Source organism: Pinus tabuliformis, chromosome 4_2, assembly GCF_031772625.1.
Source record: "Pinus tabuliformis cultivar Carrire ecotype Pingquan chromosome 4_2, CPIR1, whole genome shotgun sequence".
NCBI classification, from domain to species: domain Eukaryota; kingdom Viridiplantae; phylum Streptophyta; class Pinopsida; order Pinales; family Pinaceae; genus Pinus; species Pinus tabuliformis.
Genome location: NC_142304.1, coordinates 5957252 through 5979309, shown reverse-complemented (window position 1 = coordinate 5979309; position 22058 = coordinate 5957252). Strand labels below are relative to the sequence as shown.

General features: G+C 37.5%; 1 protein-coding gene across 1 annotated transcript; it reads left to right on the top strand.

Annotated features, from left to right (window-relative positions):
* The first annotated feature begins 5576 nt into the window (after positions 1 to 5576).
* Positions 5577 to 21906, top strand: LOC149168116 (guanine nucleotide-binding protein subunit gamma 2-like). The gene is made up of 4 exons (XM_089428126.1): positions 5577 to 6523; positions 21091 to 21143; positions 21262 to 21306; positions 21410 to 21906. Exons 1-4 carry the CDS (start codon positions 6386 to 6388, stop codon positions 21489 to 21491), a joined length of 318 nt encoding a protein of 105 aa, XP_089284252.1. The 5' UTR covers positions 5577 to 6385; the 3' UTR covers positions 21492 to 21906.
* Positions 21907 to 22058: the final 152 nt, after the last annotated feature.

Here is a 22058-nt window from a genome sequence, read left to right as displayed (position 1 = left end):
ATTCTGTGAACATCATATCAATGAGTTGTCTGATCTGGCCAACACTCAGATTATCGATTTTCCATTCTCTATGAGATTCGGGGAAAAAAGTGTGAGCTTCTAGAAGCTTGCCTTTACCTTCTAGATTAGGTGCAGGATAATGACTGAACCTACTCTCAAGTGGTTCATAAATAGGAAAGATCTGAGACTCAGATTCTTTCTTTTCTTCTGAAACTTCTTCATCCTTAAATAAGGATGCAATAGTGATTTTCTCTGTAGCCTCTGGTTTTTCTTCTGAGGATGTGGCTACTTCTTTGGGGAACAATGTTGGGAACCTGTTTATTGGCTTAACAGGATCCTGAATCTTTATATTTCTTTTATACAAAAAAGAAGTAGGAACTGGTTTTTCTGTTTTTGACAGACTGATCTTTTCTACCTTCTCAGTCAAACCAGATATGAGAGTTTTAGTAGTATCAAGATGATCTACTAACTTATCTTCTACTCCTTCTATTTTAGATAAAGATTCTTTAGCATAAGATCTTACTACAGATGTAGTATACTGTACATCGTTGAGGTTTTTGTTAACCTCATTTATTGACACTTGAACAATATCAAACTATTCTTTTATTTATGCTGCTTTTGTTGTATTAATCTCCAGGCCTTTGATTGTTGTGTTGGTCTAGTTGATTTGTTCAGATGCTTTCTGAATCCTCCCATCAATGCCTAAAGCATTATCATCCTTCTGCACGAAAGGAATTGCCTTTGCTGCATTTTGATTTTCCCCAATAATAATTCCTCTGTATGGATGAAAAGTAGATGGAGTCTTTACTCTGCTGCCATCCAAGGCAGTCCAAGCATGTTTGGTAGATGATGAAGAAGATGAACTAGTTAAAACAACTTCAGGGAAACATTTTTCTTCCATTCATAAAAAGAAATCCATGAATTTGTAATTTCCATATAATGTTTCCAATCTTCAGCTAATCTCTTCTTTTCTTCAATGGAATAGCTTTGGCCAAACTACTCAGCTTCTGGATTAGTGAATAAGTCCCAATTTAGCATGGCTTTCATCCACTGGGAACTTATTTCTGATTTTAAGCAACCAGACATAAGAGTAAAGAATTTGTGCATCTCCATGACTGCAGGCTTCTTGCAGTCATCTGGAACATGACCAAATCTACAGGCTGGAATTAGACCTTTGGCTTGCTCAAGATAGCCTAGTCCATACTTGGGCTTGGTTGATCTCATCAGATTCATCGTTTCTGTTAGTCGAGGATCTTCTCCTTCAAGAGTGATAATCTCATGCATCATTAGGACATGGCCAGACTCTGGTTCATGTGGAAAAGGTATGTTTGAACATTTTGGATTTGGGCATGAGTTTACTGAAGTGGAAGGAGGAGCTTCTCTCGTTCTGGGATGGTGATTTATATGTATGATAGATTCGACAAGCGTACATAAATTTACAACAACTTTACATTCTGGACATGTAACTTCTAAAGGATTGAAGTTAACTAGTTGGGCAAACTCAACAATGGAAGGATCTCTGTAATATTTGGAGTTCTTACAGGCTTTTTCAATACCTCTGTCATCAATGGTAGATCTTTTGTGAAAAGACAAAACTGTAGAAGACTGGTTTTCTTTGATATCAACAGAGGTTATCCTTTTTGGAATAGGAGGCTTGGGATTATTGACAACCCAGTGTTTGGGAAAGGTGAGGTCTTCCCATCTGATAGTTTGATGTTCTATTTTTTGATTCTTTGAATCAGTGAGAACAACAACACTAGATTTAGAGTCACGATTGGGAGTATGTTTTATAGCTGGCCATAAGGTATTAGTATGTCGAAAGCATCCTCTAGTCTGTATGGCTATGTTATGCCTTTTTTGATGCATATCAAACCCAAAGGTTTGGATCTGCAATTGTAGGATATCATTGATAGTCTCATCATGGACATAAACTGAAAAATTAGGATAGCAATCGAAAAACACTGGGCCATGTGATAGAGGGGCGACTATGCCTCCGATCAAGGAATTAGTATACTTATTGTGGGTAAGATCACGAACTGTGGCTAACACAAAGGTATTTAACCCTTGATGAGTTAAGGGGTTGATTCCTATTTTGATGCATCCCAAATGAAGATATTTTGTTTTCAATCTCTTAGCCTCGGCCTGTAAAGCTTTAGGATCCAATAAAGGAATGGACTGGATATTATCGGAGTTTTCCTGGATTTGACTTATGGACTCCTTAATGCTAATTCTTGTAGCAGCTTTCAAATGAAACATGGACAAGTCATTATAAACTTTAGAGGCAGAAATAGCAGGTAATTGCCAACGGGCAGAAGGCTGAGTTTCTTCAAATTCAAGTTCAGCTTGATTTAGGATTCTATTGGAACTTGATGCAAACATATCCCTAAGAGGGTTCTCTTCTGCGGATGACTCTCTATCTTCTAATTCTCGGAAAGAAACAGAATTCCGAAATGAATCCATTATAATATGAATTTTTGATTTTAGAATAACGACCTCTTGAACCAGACATCACTGGCTCCGATACCAATTTAGAGCAGAGGCTTCTGTCACAAGCTTGCTTCCACTCTTGGCCTTGCTGCGTCTCTTCGTTTGTCTTCAACCAATTCCTGGTGAACTAGTGGTGAACTTAATGCAAACCTACTCAAATCTTTCAGTACACACGTCATCCCCGTAAAATGAGCCAAGCATGTTGTGGTGTGATAATCTCACTCTATCGAAAAAACCAAAAGCTAATGTTAACATTAGCTATAGCAAAAAAATTGTCTCATTTTAGTACGACCCTGAATAATGCTTCCAAACTGAAACTATGGGTAAGTGATATAACTAAAAGCAATGACATAATAATTGAAGTGATTTAACGAAAAGGTAGTTTTGTGTTGACATGTTGATTTTGGCGCGGTGTATGTCGTTTTCTACATTGGTCGAAACAACTTAAGAGGGAAAAAATATAATTTTTTTTGGCTCATGATTCGATGACAATGGCCATGATTCATAATATCAAATGAATCCCTAATACTTATAATATATGACAAACTTAATTTATCATTATTATCTTTGTTCAACATTTTTTCTTGAAAAATAAGAATCAATAAGATTCTCCGAGACAAGATTCCAATAAGTCGTGATATTCCAAAAGTTTTCAAAGTGATACACACCAATCCCTTATTTTTTTTTTAATTCATATCTTTCTTGTGCATGCTTTGTCCAATTATCATATATATATATATTTTAATTCATAGAAAATAATTAAGCAAATGTCAGTTCATTAGTCTCCTCACTGCAGTGTCGGTCACGTCCCGTCCTTTATCCGAGCGTGTACAATATCGCTGTCTATAGAACAGGAAACACTGCGCCATACTTTTTATTTCTCCAATCAAATGTGAACACACACGTACGAGTCAGAATAGACAACTAAGATGCTTCATGGCAATGATTATTTATATGAGATAAAAAAAATGAATAATATCATTATCTATATGAGATCAAATAAATTAATAATATATATATTATAAATTCTTTTATGTGGTTTATTTTATAATATAATATTAATTACTTTCACGAATAATATCTACTTGCTATATCGTGTAATCAAGGCAGATAACAGTATTATAAATAAACATGTTGTAGGTAGAGCTACAGCTTATGGGTAGGAGGAAGGCAATAGACTGCCCAGTGTGCACTATACAACTTATATTTTTAGATAAATATATAGTGAGATTTTTTGAAAGTTTTTTTTTGGTTTTTTCTCATTTAATTTTTTAAAATCCAGCAGAAATTTATTGAAATCACAAATTTGATGGATAACACATGCAGAATCCAAGTGACTTAGGTGTTTTTCATGGTGTTGAATCCATATATAATAAAAAAGAACCAGTTTAAATAACACAAATAAAAAATTTCACCTCACAATTTTCAGCTGGATTCCCACACTAGAAAATCCAAAAAATAACACTAAAGACAAATTCAATATATAGTATATTTATGTATTTGGTTAGTTTATAAAAGATATTATTTTTATATTTATTTAAATTTAATATAATAAGATAGTAATGTGAACAAAAATATAAAATTTATCTGATTGAATTTATTAAAAAATTATTAAGAGTTGAAAAATTGTTTTCATTTAAGAGAAGTAATATAATAACTTAAATTAGAAAAAAAACAAAAATATTTCATTTTTTCAGTAAGTAATAACTTATATTAGGGAAAAAAAATTAAATGTTTCATTTTTTCTTTAATATGTGTGAGGATATTTTAACTAAAATTTTGATTAAAAGTTATTAAAATGATAAATGTGTAGACTAAAAATAGTAAGTTAAATTTAAAAAAAATTGTATAAATGTTTTATATTTTTATTTTTTCAAAATACCTGTGAAGATACTTTTATTAAACATTTGATTGATTTTTTTTAAATAAAAATTGAGAATAGTTATTATATAAAAAGGCCTTGAGCTAATGTTCAGTTTAGATATATTATTTACCAAAGCAAGTTGAACAATGGATATGGTTGGACTAGATTATCTATCAATGACCATTTATAAAATTCATACCTTGAAATTTTTGAACAAAATGCTACAATATTTATAATACTCCACTTGTATATTTGCCAACACTCACTTAACAAAAACCAAAATATACAAAGTATCACAATGTTACATTAAACCATGAGGAATTATTCCTCAATGACCATTTATAGGATTCCAACCTCGAAACTTTTGAACAAAATGCTACAATATCTACAATGTTCCACTTGTTGACGAATATTGACCTAACAAAAACCAAAATTTACAAAGCATCAAAATGTTACATTAAACCATCAGGAATTATTCCTCCACTTTGATTTATGAGTCTCCTAATTAACCATCAAGAAAGTGGGACATACCCCTTTTGCCCCTCCATCAAAGTTCACCTTGATTTAGCCTTGACTCCAAGTTAACCATGTGATAAATCTTCAAGTTATTTGATTCAAAAAGGTGGAGACATTTCTTCTTAAAGATAGATTGATTCATGTGATAAATTTGCTTGAAAATCTTACTTAACTTTGTATTTGAAAAAAAATTCATGAAGCAATCATCTCCTAAATTTCCACATTCACAATTTACTTCAAACACAATACTATGAGAAAATCCTAAACATAAACATATGTTCTGCTGGTTTCTCCCTCATCATTATCTACCTACATTATCATTATCTATAATTATCGTAGTTAAATTTAATAAAAAAATACTTATTATAATTACTATTTTATAATATAACTTTACAAGCTCTCCTTTGGTCTAATGCAAATTCTGAAATATTTTAGAACTTTGATGAACAGTATGAAAGAAGTAAACTATTTAACTTGTACCACATCCATAAAATTCCTAAAATATTCTAGAGCCTGCAATCCAATTAGAGTTACAGGAAGGTTTTCTTTTCATATATTCATGAAATATCTCTCATCGTAAATGTCCACATTCTGAATTAATGCAAATACGCTCTGAACCACTCAGAAGAAGTAACCAGAGGAAAGGTCCTAGAAAACTCAATCCTCAGTAGGCCATAGACAACTCAAATGACAGCGTAAAGCTAGGAAAATGACCCTACAGCCTCGTTTCAATGAATCCTCGCCTCGCTCGTGCTGTCCATAACTTTTCGAAACCAAATCTTTCCATGGAAAGTCCAGTGTGTCAGCCCTGCAGTTCATTGACTTGTTCTTGTACAAATCAATTTTCCGCGACAATCTCTCAATTTGAGATTTTCCAAACATATCGCAATAGATGAAAGGCAATGGGCTCAGATTCTTTGAATTTAAAAGGAATTAGAAGCGGTGATCCCATACTTTTCGGCTGCAATGTTGACCATCGTTGGAAAATTCAACCTGAACTCGATGGAAATTGCTAACCTTAACCGTGGCAAAGTTGTAAAAGTACAGTGATATACCTTATCGAAGTCACGGTAACGATGGAGATTTAGAGCAACCCCAAATCTAATGTCCTCCATGGCAATTGGTTTTCTATTAGCCGTGCCATTTTAATTTTTGTCACGGTCGCAACAAGACCGGCTCAAAGGACCGGCAAAGTCGGCTTTAGCTGTTCTTGACATTGACATTTCTTCGGTCATCACCATCGATATCTGCGCATGATTCTTCGCTCTCGAGTCAATAAGAGGAGAGACTGCACAGAATCTGATGGATCAGAATGGATTCAATTTTTTCATTCTGAGCCATGTGATGGACAAATTTAGACAGTCAATGATAACATATTAGCAGGTAAGTTGGAATGCGATCGTCAGCGCACGCCTCCATGGGCTCTACTTGAGAATCCCCAACAATTCCCAAGAATTTTGATTAAAAATAATTGGGTGGTCTCTGGATTAAGAAAATTGGAATAAATAGCCCGTAAAGATGCAAGGGACAGCCAGAAGGAGCCCGGATATGAAAAGGCTGGAGCCGAGACCAGCTCCTGGAACTCCAGACTTACGTGGGATAAATCACAAATTAGCAGAGCTGAACCGCTTAGATCAGCAGATCAAGGATTTTGAGGTCAGTATTCGGTCCCCTGTGTTTCTCGGTTATAAAGTCATATTTCCCTTCTGGGTCAGTGTGCAGTGTCGTGATTTGAACTTGTTACCAGTGCCTGGCAGTTGACACTAAGTTTCTAGACCAAACCCAAAGCCTGCGCCTCTGACTCAATTTATTGTTTTCTCACAAAACACAAGTAGCCAAAAGAAAGTTGCAATGGCCTACTTCTGAATTCGGGTAGTAGGATACGTTTTCAGCTCAGAGCAAGGTGAGAATACTCTGATAATCAAATTGGTAGCTTGGTTTTGGTCCCCAGCTCAAGACTTGCAAGTTATTTTAGATGCTCTTGGAATATGAAATCTTAACTTGATTTGATGGATCACCATGGAAACAATTCCAACAATTAAGATGCCTGAAGTCTCCCAATTCATTTTGATTTTGAGCTCAGGTCTCAAAATTAACTTCGTGCTTCTGGAGTACTCGTGTTTTTGATGGTCAACAACAACCACTTGCAAATTTTGAAGAGTCATAGTTAAGCCACTTCAGTAGTTCCACTTGTGAATTTTGAATAGTCATAGTTAGCCACTTGCAGTAGTCCCACTTGTGAATTTTGAATAGTCATAGTTTAGACACACACAGTAATCCCGAGAACCCAAATCACCTCCAAAACACCTTTTTCCAAAAGGATCAAGCAAAGCCATTGGAGATAAGGTGTGGATAGTTAAAGACCATCAGGTCACCTCTGCATTTCCCATTATCCCACCTATGCGCCATGTAGATAGTGCAGGCTATATGACTAACCTGCCTTAACTATGAAGTATTATCGAAAATTAGTCCATCTACTTCACAGATTGCACTTCACATCCATAGATCACACACTCTGATGTCCTTTGACAATAAATTGTTTATCTGCGTCATGATGCATGGCAAATGTTTATTAAATGAGTTTATGTTTCATTGAATTAAAGCATTATAGACAAAATGCTTGAAGCAATAAAAAGTATAACATATGCCGAATTCTACAAAATCATTACAATGACTACATCTAAAAGAATTTGTAAAGATAATCTTTGAAGTTTGAGATTCATGATGACAAAAACACAGAAAAATCTTTCCTTGTTCAGTTAAACTACTTTGTCCTATAAGATTTGTTTAACTTCAGCACATAAAGCATAAAATGATTCAAATGAGTTATCGGTCATTGCAAGAACACCCATCACACACTGCACATACCCGATAAAACCAGTACTCCATATGATGATGTGAGAAAACTAAATCAAAAGGGTTAAGTAAATATAAGGAAAACACCACGTACAAAACCAGGTAAATCCAGAAGTGCATTAGGATAATGATGAGAAGCCAACAACGCTTCACAGAGATCAGATTTCTTTTGCCAGATAATTCAGTGAGCATATGATTTTAAGATAAAATTCTATCGGCTCCTTACATAGAGGTTTAAGATAGCTTTATACTAGTTAGCAATGTAACGTATATTTAATATATATTGCTGGCCATTCAGATGTTCTACCCCTTTTGCTGATAGTGACCTTGGCCTTAGTTGTTTCTTAGATTTGGAGTGAAATTTAAATTTTCTTGTTATTCTATATGATATTGAATATCTTGGGTTGGGCTTGCTTAAATAATATCAGAATATGCACATCTGTACCTGCAGTTGTAGAGTAATTATTTGCCACAGAAGATTAACTTGCAAATTTCGATATATATTCTTCATGCATTTCTGATTAGAGCATATGGAAAATATCAGAGATAAATTCTAATCTCAACTAGATGACGTTATTTATTCATTCAAGGGATACCAGGAAAGAAAATTTTTCAATATAGAATGGATGAGATGTCTGAGAAAGTGAATGCTTGGCATGATGCTACAAGCTCAAAAGAGTCAAATATTCTTGATCCAGATGTCTGCCATCCCTTTCATCAAGCGTGAGGAAGAAATAGTTGGTTCCAGGATTTGATTCATTGTTTAAGTCATCTAGATGAGGGAGAAGAAGACGATGGAATCTTGATACTCAAAGATGGTTGTCAAAACACCCCATCTTAGGGTGTGTATATTTATTTTGATTTTTCTGTTCTTTCTATGCTTGTAAAACTTTCTTCCCATGCCTATATTTTGATCTTAAAACAGCCTCAACTGGGCAACAGGGGAAGCAGAAGTTAATGTGGTACACAATTTGTACATAGAATGACAACTGGATTATTTCCATATAACTTACTCTTGAAAGAATCATAAAAGGGGGTTGCAAGTTGAACAAAAAAGTCAAGTCGATCTGTGAGGAGAGATTTGACTGGGAAACAAAATTAGCCTTCATCTGGATGTAAGGCATCCTTGTCATTAGTTGATTTTCAGGCTGGGAATCATGCTTTTATAGACAATTTACAAATAGCAAAATTCGATATAGAAAAAATGACTCAAAAGATAGTGTCGAGACACCCTTATGGTGTGTGAAATTTCACATACACGCTTTGAAGGCTGGAAAATTACTCTCAAACATTTAGGATAGGACATATCAAAATCTCTTTGTATCCTTATTTTGTTTGAACCAACCTCACCTTCATAGCAAGAAATGTATGACTAAGATATGACTCATTGTGTAAAATTGTAAATACCATACATGGGATGAAGTTTGATTTCTCCCCTTCAGACAGCTCAATCTCTCATTATAGAATCGGTCTATTCGATATTAAATGAAAATTTTCTTATGACTACTTTATGTCAATCATATGACTCAAGATTGTATTGGCTTGGCTTATTTAGATGGCTGACCAAAGCACAAATGCAGTTGTGCAATCACAAAAGCCAAGAAACTTGGAACAATGCATTGAACATAACCATATTGTGTATAGTTTTCATCTCAATTAACTTCAATGCAATAATGTGTTTAGATAAATTTGACTGGGTAAAAGAGTCAAGGTTGTTAGGTTAACAGTGTTGGCTTCAGGTATCTGGTATTGGTAACTTGTGGTATTGATTCTATGGTATTACTTGTAGTTAAAGCCTTTAAAAGGCTTGGGGATTTTCCATTGTAATGTGTTAGAGTTGTGTGGAAGTCTCACTTGGTCGGGGCTAGGGTGTTGGCTGACTTGGATGTGTTTAAGTCCAGGATAATAATAGCTCTATTGTTAGGCGGTTTTTTCATGGTTGGGGTTTTCTAGGGTAAATCATGTGTACATAATTTATGTGCATGTTGCTTTATAATAATTTTTCTTCTCGCAACATTTTAATTATTAATAATTGATATCAGAGCCAAATGAAGGGCTAAAAAGGAGAAGCAACTAGTTGATGAAGAAAGAACTAAGTGTTTTGTCAAGCTGCAAAGAGGTTGAGAGCAGTGCATGGATAACCTGCCTGGAAATGTCATGAGATTGACAGTTTAGTAGGGAGATGTAGAGGCAAAGACCAAAGTTAATGTAGATGGAAACTAGATCAAAATGTTGGCTGCGATGAAGTGGTATGAGGAGAGTACTTGGTGTGAGCAAGTGTAAAGGCGAGAGGATAGCGTCTCAAGTGCTGAGACAACAACAAAAAAACAAAAATTACTTTGGAGATGAATTTATTTTTTTGTTTAAACTACATGTATATGGGCATACTAGTGTAAGACCTGGGTAGGCATGTGTACCCTTGCCAGTAAAGTCTATATATACACCTAAGTGATATGGGAGGAGAGCATGCAGGTTTTTTGATGTGTATCCTTGCCAGTAAAGTCTAAATGTAGGCCTTAGTGATAGGGGAGAAGGGCATGCAGGTTTTTTAGGTTGAATCTGAGAAATTTCCCCAATCAAGTTTAAAGGGGGGATTGTTAGGTAAACTTGACCTAGTGAAAGATTCAAGGCTGTTAGGTCAAGATTGGTAGTTTCGGGCACTTAATATTGGTGGCCCGTGGTATTAATTGTAGTTAATACCTTGAAAGGGCTTGGGGATTATCCATTGTATTGATATAGAGTTAAACGAAAGACTCACTTGGCTGGGGCGAGGGTTTTTGTTGGCTTGGATGCGTTTAAGTGAAGGATATTGGCTTTTTTAAGCCATAACATAATGGATCTTTTGTTGGTTGGTTTTGTTAGTTTTCCTTAAAATCCAGAAATGATTTGCAATTTTCTAAGTGTAAAACCATAAATACGAACGACAACTATTTTGGAAACTTAAATTGAAAACACAATGAGTTTTCTAACTTAGCATGCACAATGGAAATTAATAATAAATCAGAAGACAAACACATTCAACACATAGAACACAATATATATCTATGAAACCCCAACTCCCGGTAAAACCAACAACTTTGTGTGTCTTTTATTATCTTCTGCAAAAGGGTAACCTTTAGAAATTTACATCAAGGGAAAATTTCCCTTTCTCTACAAGAAAACAATGATAAGCTCCAAAGATAAATTGATCTCCCTAATATGCACTCGATCTGTCATACGACCGCGCAGATCTGCCTATTTGCGCCCACATATGAGCTGTATGGATGCACAAATTTCTCATCCTGCACACACATGCGAGTGGAATAACTGCGTTGAGGCTGTAAGAGAAAATTGGCCCTCACTCGATCTTCTTCTTGATTGTTGAAGCTCTGCAATCTGCTGAAACCCTAGTTTCTCCCTTCGTTGATCTGACACACTGCTTGTGCTCAATTGACTAGCCACTTACTTGCTCTATATCCTCTTATAATTTCGACATAAGTCCCTCCTTCATTTTTAATGGATGAGATTGATTTTGATGAAGGGATGAGATTGAATCATAAGTTAACTTAGGATTTTAAAGTTTTCCTAAGTCTAACTTTAGGAAATGGTTAAATAAATTAATATTTTGTTGAATGGCTGTCATGTGGGTCCCTCTGCTAGCCTTAGCACATAGGTTAGCAAAACCCTTGTTGCTCTACTCCAATCAACACTCCCTCTTAGAGAGGAAGGCGTTCTACACTACACCCAACTTCTCTATAAGGTAAACAAATCCGCTTCCTGGCAAAACCTTGGTTAGAATGTCTATTGTCTGCTTGTCTGTTGGTATGTACTAGAGTGTAACTATGCTTCTCTGAACAATATCCTTGATGTTATGATAACGTATGTTGATGTGCTTTGAGTGATCCCGAAACACTGGATTCTCAGAGAGTTTGATACAATTCTGATTGTCACAGTAAATCACGGTGGGCTCCAGCTCTTGTCCAAACAAACCCACAAGAAGCTTCCTCAACCAAATAGCTTCGTACCCTACCAAACTGGCAACCATGTACTCAACCTCAGCTGAGCTCAATGCAATTGGTCTCTGCTTCTGGTTGAACCGAAAAGCAACTGTTGATCCAACACTAAATTTGCACCTCGATGTGCTTTCCCTATTTGTGGAGCTCCCTGCCCAATTTGCATCAGTGAAGCCCTCAAACCTCATCTCGTCAACCTGTCTATACCACAATCCAAATTATATGGTCCCCCTGAGATATCTCAATACGTGCTTGGCAGCAACCCAATGCGCTCTGGTAAGTTTGAACATAAATAGGGTTAGAGAGTTAATTGCAAAAACATATATTTGGCCACGTGATTACCAGATACATTAGTGATCCAATCAACTGTCGGTAAAGTGAGGGATCTACTCGCTCCAATCAAGATGTATCCACCTTCCTCTAGTTTGTGACTAGAGGTGTGGTCATGGGCCTACAATACTGCATGTGGAATCTCCTCAAAATCTTTAGGGCACACTTGCCTTGCCTCAAGAAGATCTCCCCATCACCCTGTCAAACCTCCAACCGAAGGAAATAGTGCATTAACCCCATATCCTTCATCTCAAACTTGCCTGCAAGATCTCTCTTGCACTCTTGGATGAGCTTATCTGCACCTATCAAAATCAGATCATCCACATACAACGCCAGAATAAGTAGCTCACCTACAAGAACAATGTAGTAGAAGTTGGGGTCTGCTTCACTCTTGGTGAAGTCCAATCCTTGAAGGTAAATGTCAATCCAAGCATACCATGCCTGTGGAGCCTTTTTGAGCCCATACAAGGATCTCTCGAGTTCGCATACATGTGTCTCTCTACTACATGTCTCAAACCCCTCCAGTTGTTCAATATAAATCTCATCCTCAACAACCCCATTGAGGAATGTTATTTTAATGTCCATCTAGTATATCTTCCACCCCATTTGAGCTGCAATTGCTATGATAGTCTTGACAGATGAATATCTGGAAATTGGGGCAAAGATCTCATCATAGTCGATCCCCTCTATCTGCGAGAACCCCTTTGCCACAAATCTTGCCTTATATTTCTCAATGCTCCCATCATCCCCATGCTTAATCGTGTAGACCCAGCGAGGCCCCACAGTAGATTTTCCTTCTTGCCTCAGCACCACTTACCAAACATCATTCTTCATGATGGAGGCATATTCCTCCAACATGGCATCTCTCCACACCTGCTGAGTGGCTACCTCTTGGTAAGTGGAAGACTTGGCATCCAACAACTCTGTCATAAGTGTCATATATCTTGTGTACCTCTGTGGTTGTCTGCTCTGTCGAACTGATGTACTACGAGCACGAACTTGCTCCTGTGCCTCCTGGATCAACTACTTTTCCCATCTCGTTCTTCTTCTCCTAGTGCTAGGAGTCACTTCCTGAGTGGTCTCCACTCACTCCTCTAATTGTGTCTCCCCCTCGTCCTTATGCTGCTCGGCCTGCCCATCAACATGCACAACTGTAGACTGAGGTTTTGGTTGAACCTCCTGCTTGGGAGCCTATTTCCCCTCCTGCATTGTAGCCTGCTGCTCCTCTTCCTTCATTGTAGCTACTCACACTCTAAGGACTTGCTCAAAGCCCTTTCCTCCTCAAACTTTACATCTCTCCTGATCAATGTCTTCCTGAGTGTTGGTTTATATACCTTGTATGCCTTGGATTGTAACCCATGAAGATTCCCTTCTCTACTGTTGGCTCCAACGTCTTCCTTTTCTCTGTTGGTACATGGCAGTACACCAGGCTACCAAATATTCAGAAATGTGACACATTTGGTTTCTTCCTTGTAGACGCCTCCTTTGGTGTAGCTCGCCCCAACACTGTGTGGGCTCCAATTCTGCGAGAAAATTGTTGTCATCCATGCCTCAGCCCAAAGGAACTTGGACAACCCCTGGTCATTGAACATGGCTTTGGCCACTCAATGATGGCCATGTTCTTGCACTCTGCCACCCCATTCTGCTGAGGATTATATGGTGTAGATAGCTCCCTCTTGATGCCCTCCTTGGCACAAAACTCCTTGAATGCATTTGGGGTGTACTCCCCACCATTATCAGACCTCAACGCCTTGATTTTCTTGCCATTCTAGTTCTCAACCAAGGCCTTAAACTCTAGAAATTTTGAGAAGACTTCATCCTTCTTTTTCATGAAAAATATCTAGGTCTTCCTTGAGTGATCATTATGAAGGTGACATAATACTTGTACCCACTGAGGGATATTATAGAGAAAGGACCACAAACATCTGAATGGACGAGGTCCAAGATACTTTTGGCTAATGTTTACTCTTCCAAGAAAAGAGGATTTGGCATACTTGCCAAGTGTGCAACCTTTGCACACCTCATGCTGATCCACACTTCACGGTGGTAGTCTTGTCGCTATCTCCATTAGAATCTTTAGCGCACTATGGTGCAGATGGCCCCTGCCTGTGCCACAACTCCTTAATGTCCTTGATTGAGTTATGATTCCCTCTGCTGGTTAATGTTGCGACTGTCTTAAACTGTAATCTGTGCAGGCTCTTGTGCCTAAACCAAACTTGCTTAGCCACCTTGGAGTCTGAGGGCTTTATAAAAACCATACCTTGTCTGAAGGTCACCGTGTACCCCTTACCTTCCAATGTTGACACTGAAATGAGGTTCTTCTTGAGACTAGGTATGTAAAGGACATCTCTGAGATACAGAGGGTTTTCAAACTTCCTCTCAAATCCAACTATACTAGTACCCTCAACCTGGTATTTCCCATCATCTCCCATCTCAATGTCAAACTGCATGCCCCTTTTTGACAGTTTGCTGAAACACTTCTTATTTCCCGTCATATGACAGGATGCACCACTGTTCACAAACCATAAACTAGTAGCCATTGAGATTTCCATGCAAGAAATGAGTGAAAACCCCTTCTCAAAATGAGAAGAGAACTCATCTATCTCTGCAGAGGTTGCTACTTGGTCCTTCTTGGACCCTTTCTTTCTGTTACGACATTTAGTAGCATAATGCCCAAACTGGTGGCATGAAAAGCACTTGATCTTGCTGAGATCCTTTTTCTTCTTCTCGCCCTTAGCTCGACTCTCCACCACCACTGTTCTTTTTACCCTTTGGCTTACACCCTTTGTTGGCTAGGGCAAAATTTTCTTCATCTTCCTCGGTCTTAACATGTGACCTAGATTGAGCTTGTTTTTGAATCTCCTTTTAGACATAGTCTCCCACACATATCCTGTCCATGAAAGCTTGCCACGATTTGGTGAAACACAACAGGGCAAAATTCATCAGATCTCTATTTGGAATTGTCTCGCCCACACCAGCCAACTCTTCCCTCACTTGGGTAAATTTGGTGAGGTAAGACACCATAGAATCTGACTTGGACATTTTAATGTTCTTGAGCTTGTCCTTCAATACCAACTTCCTGGCCTTGCTCGGACCTTGATAGAGACCAATGATGGATATCCACATGGCTTTGGCTATCTTCTTCCTAGTCAGGTGAGGAATAATGTGGTCTTTGACTCCCTCCAAGATGATTCATCTTGCTTTGGAATCCTTCTTGTTATGCTGAACCCACTGTTAAGGGCTGGTGGGTGCAGCTGGGACATTATCAACAAACTCCCATACCCCTTTCTCCTCTAACTCCATTGTTATCCTCTCACGCATGAACAAAAGTTGGATACATCATTCAACCTGTCTTCAAATATGAGACCTTGATAAACCACACTGCCAATTCGCACTTCTCAAAACAAATCGCATTCCCCAGAAACCCTAGTGGCCAAATCGATCCGATGAACTCGCTCCCTCTAAATTGTAGAACATGTGCCTGAAGATAAAAACTGTGTTTGGTCTTCAATTAGAGGCTATGCTCTGATACCATGTTATTTTTCCTTAAAACCCAGTAACTAATTGGCAATTTTCTAAGTGTAAAACCATAAATACAAACAATAGTTGTTCCAAAAACTTAAATTGCAAATACACTGAGTTTTCTAACTTAGCATGCATAATGGAAATTAATATTAAATCATAAGACAAACACATTCAACACATAGAACACAAGATATACCCAAGAAACCCCAACTCCAAGGAAAACTTGCAACTTTGTGTCTTTTATTATCTTCAACCAAAGGGTAATCTTCAAAAAGTTATATCAAGGGAAATTTCCCTTTCTCTACAGGAAAAGCACTGATCAACTCCCAAGATAAATCAATCTCCTTACTGCGCACTCGATCTGTCGTACAACTGCTCAAATCTACCTATCTAAGCACATGCGCGAGTTGTACGGATGTGCAAATCTCTATTCCTGTGCACACGTGCAAGTGGAATAACTGTGCTGAGGTTGTAAGCACATCTTGGCCCGCATTCGATCTCCTTCTTGATTGCTGAAGCTTTGCAATTCGCTGAAACCCTAGTGTATCCCTTCGTTGATTTGACACATTGCTCGTGCTCAACTGACTGGCCACTTGCTCTATCTCCTCTTATAATTTTGACCAAAGAACCTCCTTCACTTTCAACAATTGAGATTAGATATTGATGAAGTGCTGGGATTAAATCATAATTAACTTAGGATTTTAAACTTTTTTCTAAGTATAACTTTAGGAAATAGTTAAATAACTTAATATGATGCTAAATGACTATCATGCGAATCCCTCTGCTAGCCTTAGCACTTAGGCAATCAAAACCCTTATTTCTCTACTCCAATCAACATGTTTTTCATTTTCTAGAGTATATCATGTGTGTTGTTGCGATATGTGTAATTATTTTTAATTATTTTCTTCTCGCATCAATTTACTTATTAACAATATGTCCAAGTTAAGAAAAAAGAAAAAGAATAATTCTATGGATATGCTTTCTTCATAGACTTCAATCCAATGTCACCTAGAGTGCCATTGATGGGTCACCCCAATGGTGCCATCATTTTGAAATAAAAATATGAACACGTCGGGACAACCAATCTGGAATATGGAATAGGAAATGGATAGTTGAATTGGAGAAATATGTTGTTGGATGCCTAGGGCGAACTAAATCCAAGACTCAGACAAGAAAAAGAAAAAGTGAGGTGGAATGTTAGGTCTCCACTTTTTATTTATTTTGTATAGATTATGATGGGCATTTGACGATCATGAATTAGCTATTGCAAGTGGAATGTTATGTCTCTTCTTTTTGTTTTTTTCTTGGTAGATTATGACGAGTATTTGATCATCATGAATTACCTATTACGACAATATACTTGATATAAGCTTAACATGTCACTTATGAGAATTGAACCTAGGTTGGGAAGATAACAATCACTCCTCCCAACCACTCAAAATAAGCCAAATTGACATATAAGTACATGCATTATTTATCTTACTTACCATAATTAAATATGTGAGCCTTACAAGTTGCAACAAAGGGAAAACTTTAGTGTTTATTAAATAGTAACTGAAGGTACAAAAAGATTGATGTTTGCACCTTGATCCCTCTGTGTATTGTTACTACAAAATCTAGCGGGCCTATTGCAAAGCCCCACTAGGAAACTCTAGACCTTATGGCAACAAGAGATCATCCACCATTGTCACCTTGGCGACCTATCTCCAACTGTTTAGTGGGAATAGCATCCTACAAGGATGGCTTCCCTATATAGATCACCTAAAGGATATTCAACAAGAAGAGTTTAAGGTGAAGCAAGGTCTATGATTGGGATAAGATACTAGCGGAGCCTATAATGCTAAGATAACCTTTACCAGGGTTTAAGTACTCTATCCTTAGACCTCTTAAATAGAATGACGAGCTGTTATAAGTTAGGGTTTGAGAGATATTTAATGATATGGCATGAAATGTCATATAATAGCTAGAAGAAATATCCTTCCAAGGATGGATCAATAAAGGAATAAGGTTGTCAATTAGGCATGCAAGGTTTGGGGTATGCAAATGAGCTTTTATGGCTGAAACAAGCATAAAAAAATAATAGAAAAGATGACATCAGCCCTAATTATAGGATTTGACGATGCAATTAATGCCATATTTTACTTTTTTCAAGTAATTAAATGTAATCCCTATTAACAGGGAAATAACACATCAAGTAAAATTATCATGTGGCACAATTTCAAGAAAACCCTAACCCTAACCTTAGATACCTAGAAATTGGAGAGAATAGAGAGAAAATGTGTATAGAGAAAAGTTTGATCAGCACCTACTAGACTAGTGCCTTGATCTGATTGGGCAATGGAGTCTTTTAGGGAAAATTCAATGAAGATGGCCTTAATGAGGAGGATGAAAGAGCAACAATCACTTCTTACAAACCCTAACGACTTCCTTAGATGGGAGATTTTAAGTTCAAAAGATGCACAGATTAAAATTCTCTTGAATGATTCAAGTAAAACATTTTTACATTCCATGAATAATCAAAATTTCAAGATAAATATTGCAGTTTTAACATGGCTCACATGGAAACCCTAATTCACATATTATAGCATGCAAAAATGGAAGAAGATAAACAATAAACTTACAAAATTCCACAAGAATCTCTTTGATCAATTCCAAAGAAGCTTCCTCGTGCAAAAATCCTCCTCGAAAGACAATTTGCTCCATAAATTTACATTGCGGGCCAGTAGGAAAGACAACAAGAGCTAGTACACACTTCTAAAGAAGATGTGTGATGAATGATAATGATGAATAAGTGAGTGAGACTCCCCTCGATCTATATGAGGGTAATCAAGTCTTACTTCACTAATTTGGCAAGAAAAATCCCTAAAGCAAGTTTACTTGAGTGTTCAACTAGATCAAAGGTCACAAGGTGACCTTGAGATAGCTCTAAAACATAATAATATGCTAAAAATAACCCACATGTGTGGGAAAAACGTGGTCTCCACCATGAAATCATCCTAAATGGGTAAAAATGCATCAAGTAAATGAGGTAATGGTCGAAGAGTGCTCCTCACTCCAAGAAAAGCCTCAAAGTACATGTACACATCCCCAAAAGGTACCTTCTCCATGATGACATCATCAAACGGAGGCCTACGTCACCCTTCCAAGGCATGTAGGAGTAACATGGCACCATCTAGGACAAGTGTTGGCATCAAGGAAGGAAGTGCTTGCCCTCCCAAGTCATATTAGTGTTAGCCATCCTCATTTGGGCTCCAAAAAAAGGCATCATCCATCAAACAGGGTCAAGGCTAGCCTAGTGGCGTCTTTGTTCTATTTAGGGACATCATCAACTAGTCCAACACCCAAGCTTTCAAGCTCAACATTTAGGAGGCACATCAAGAGGTGTAGAAGCATGTGGAATTTGCTCAAGGCCCAATGCTCATCTCTGGGGGGCCAACATTGAGGTCACAAAGTCATATCTTCTCTCCAAATAGGGAAATGTGCCTTATGGAAGGTATTGAAGAGGGGTCAAGCTACCCCTCAAGGGATCTTTGTAAGTTTGTTGCATGTGTGATACCACTTGAACAAAACCTCTCAAGATCAAGTGAGATTGACTCCATTGAGGATATAAAACTATTAAAGCATCATAATGGACCATATCTAATGCTAGGGGCACAAAAATGCTCCGTGCACAAAACTCACCTTCAAATGTCTAACTAGCTCACGACCTATAAACAAGTTACCTTACTTATGTTAGGAATGATTAGGGCAACAACCCTATTAGGTGTTTCCAACCCCCAAGGGAAATGACATGTCTTAGGTTCACCCATCAATCCATACGTGTGTGTGTTGTGGTGGTCATGGAGTCGGAGAGACTTCAAGGAAGTTGCCACAGCCATGGGACCAACCAATGGGGGTCCGACATCTAGAGTGCAATGATGTAAGGAAGGAGAAATCGTGGTGGCATGAGTTACCCCTTGGCCTGCTTTTTCTACCCCTCTAGTGCACCTTTTACTTTAATGATTTATCTTTATTTGGTGCATAGCTTAGGAGCCCAAGCTTGCTTTATGTTTTTCCAATACCCCTTTTAGATGTAGCAATTTCTCTCTCATCAAGGTTGGGACATTCAAGAGTTCAATGTAGGTGAAGCATTAAATGTTTGAGGATTTAGTGATAGCTAATGGATGGTAGATCTCATGCTAGGCTTTTGCCCACGTGCTAAGCCCTAGCCATCTTTTGCATTTTACATTTTCTTTTTATTGTGGCTTTATATACTTTTATCATTCTTCAGCTAGATCAACCTCCAAGGCCAAGTTTCCAGGCCCTACTTGAAGGATGTGGATATAGGGTGCCAATCCCAATGACCAATGGCGATTACCTTGGACATGCTATATCAAGCAGTGTTCCCCTAGTAGGGCCCTTTCCAAACCCTAAGGCTTGAGAGGAAATACCATTGTATTAGAGTCAAAGACTAACCTCCTAGGTGATGTGTGGGAACAAGGATATAATCGACAGTGGCCAATCATCCAGTTTTCCCTGTGATTCATATTAATATGCCTATAACATTGAATGAAAGCACATGTTTGCTAGAATGGTTAGAGTACCTGCCGATAGATGACCGACCTTCCTTCAAGAAGTATGCTAGATGGGAGGGAGCAGAGACTGAAGCAATAGGTGAACTCTGACATAATGTTATCTGTCCACCATCATAGGGCTGCTGGCTGTCAAATGAGGAGAAAAAATTTCTCCTATTAATCACCCACTTTTGGTGGGCTTAATAAATCAAGGTTATGATAGACTTATGCAAGATACTCTGCAGTTTAAACATGAATGCAGATGCAAATTGGGTATGCTAGAGGCAGATTTTCAAGGTTTTACTATGAAAGAATTTCTCAATTATGAAAAGATATGAACATACAAAAAACACATGAATTAAAATAATGTTCTTTTCTTGTTTTGTCTTTAAGTTTGTTTCTCTACAAGTTTTAGGGTGGAACCCATCATAGGTCCGACAAGGTGACATGATCTGTCATGGGATTTATCTTGGATCTGTCTTCCTCACACAATCTGTTCAGGAAAAAGGTGTTAAGATGATCTTATTTTGATTAAGGGACCCCAAAATTATAAGCTTAAGATCCAGAATCAATAAAGGATATAGAAGCCTTTGGTAACATAGTTCTTAGACATGTTTATGGTGTGTTGTTTACATTCAATATGCAGTAATGTATTGGGGAAAACAATAAATAATAGAAATAAAGAAAAGATGGTATACGAGAAGTTTCTGCCTGCTGAAACTGCGATTATCAACGTAGGATATTTGATTAGGCAGTTCCTTTATTCAAATGATTGAAACTAAGTTAGCTGATCATTACACCGACCCATGAAAAGCTCAAGTGGAATTTATTGTATTTTATTACAAATTGTTTTACATTTATAAAGGACAAATTTTTCATGAAAAACTCCATTTTAGTTCACTTAAAATATGTCAATACATGGTTCCAGCCTTTCCCTTGTCTTTAAGTGCTTGACATATGCATGCAGGAGGAATTGAAGAAGCTTGATAGCACAGACAGAGCATCGACAGTTTGCGGAGAGTATGCTATATACTGAAGTTGTCTGTATTACTGCGTTTTAGATGAGTTGAATAGAACATAAAGATCAGTCCTCTACAACCAATCAAAGAATGACAATATATATCTATTTCTTTTGCAGGGTATTAGTGACCATTGACAGCAGACCAGATGCATTGCTTCCCACGTAAGACTTTATTTGTGTGGGAAAGCTTATGCCTTATTGCATCTCTTTGGAGCATGATTTTCCTGTTTTAATTATGCTAATTCTTTTCTCTTTCCGTTTGCAGCACTGGAGGTCAAGAAAACGCTGCATGTAAACAATGGTTTGAACAAACTAAAGAATCTCGAGGCTGTGGATGTTGTCTATGAGCCACTTGCTAAGTCGAGGCCTATGATGTACTAGTGGCGCTCCATTTTCAAGGATAGTTGCCTTGACTTAGCAAGTGGTTTTCCAGAGCCCTTCCATTTGACCGGTCAATCGTTTACGAGCGTTGACTTGTAAGTTGTGATGGGTTCAGAAGAGTGATAGATGCTGCCTCTGTATCTTTCAGAATGGGTTATGATTTTCCTTTGTTTTTATGATAGAAAATGGGCGTTTATCATCTTTGCATGCTTAATGTCTGTACCAACTTTATGAATCCCTTTTGTTTTGCATTCTACTCATCTGACCCTGAATAAGGGAAAGGGAAGAAAAGGGATTAAGGTTATTAATTTTCTGTCATTGATTCTGAAGTGCTACACTCTGTGCCCATTTTGATTGCCTCAAGAGTAGTTTTTGGTATCAGCATGTGGTTTTTTATTTGGGTTTTGCCATATAATGTGTGGGAATTTCCTTACAACATGTTGGTTGGTATGATCTTGTCTTTTTCTTTCATGTATTAAACTGTTTCAGTCTTCATTCGTTGAACTCATTGAGACCACATCCATGGTTTTAGA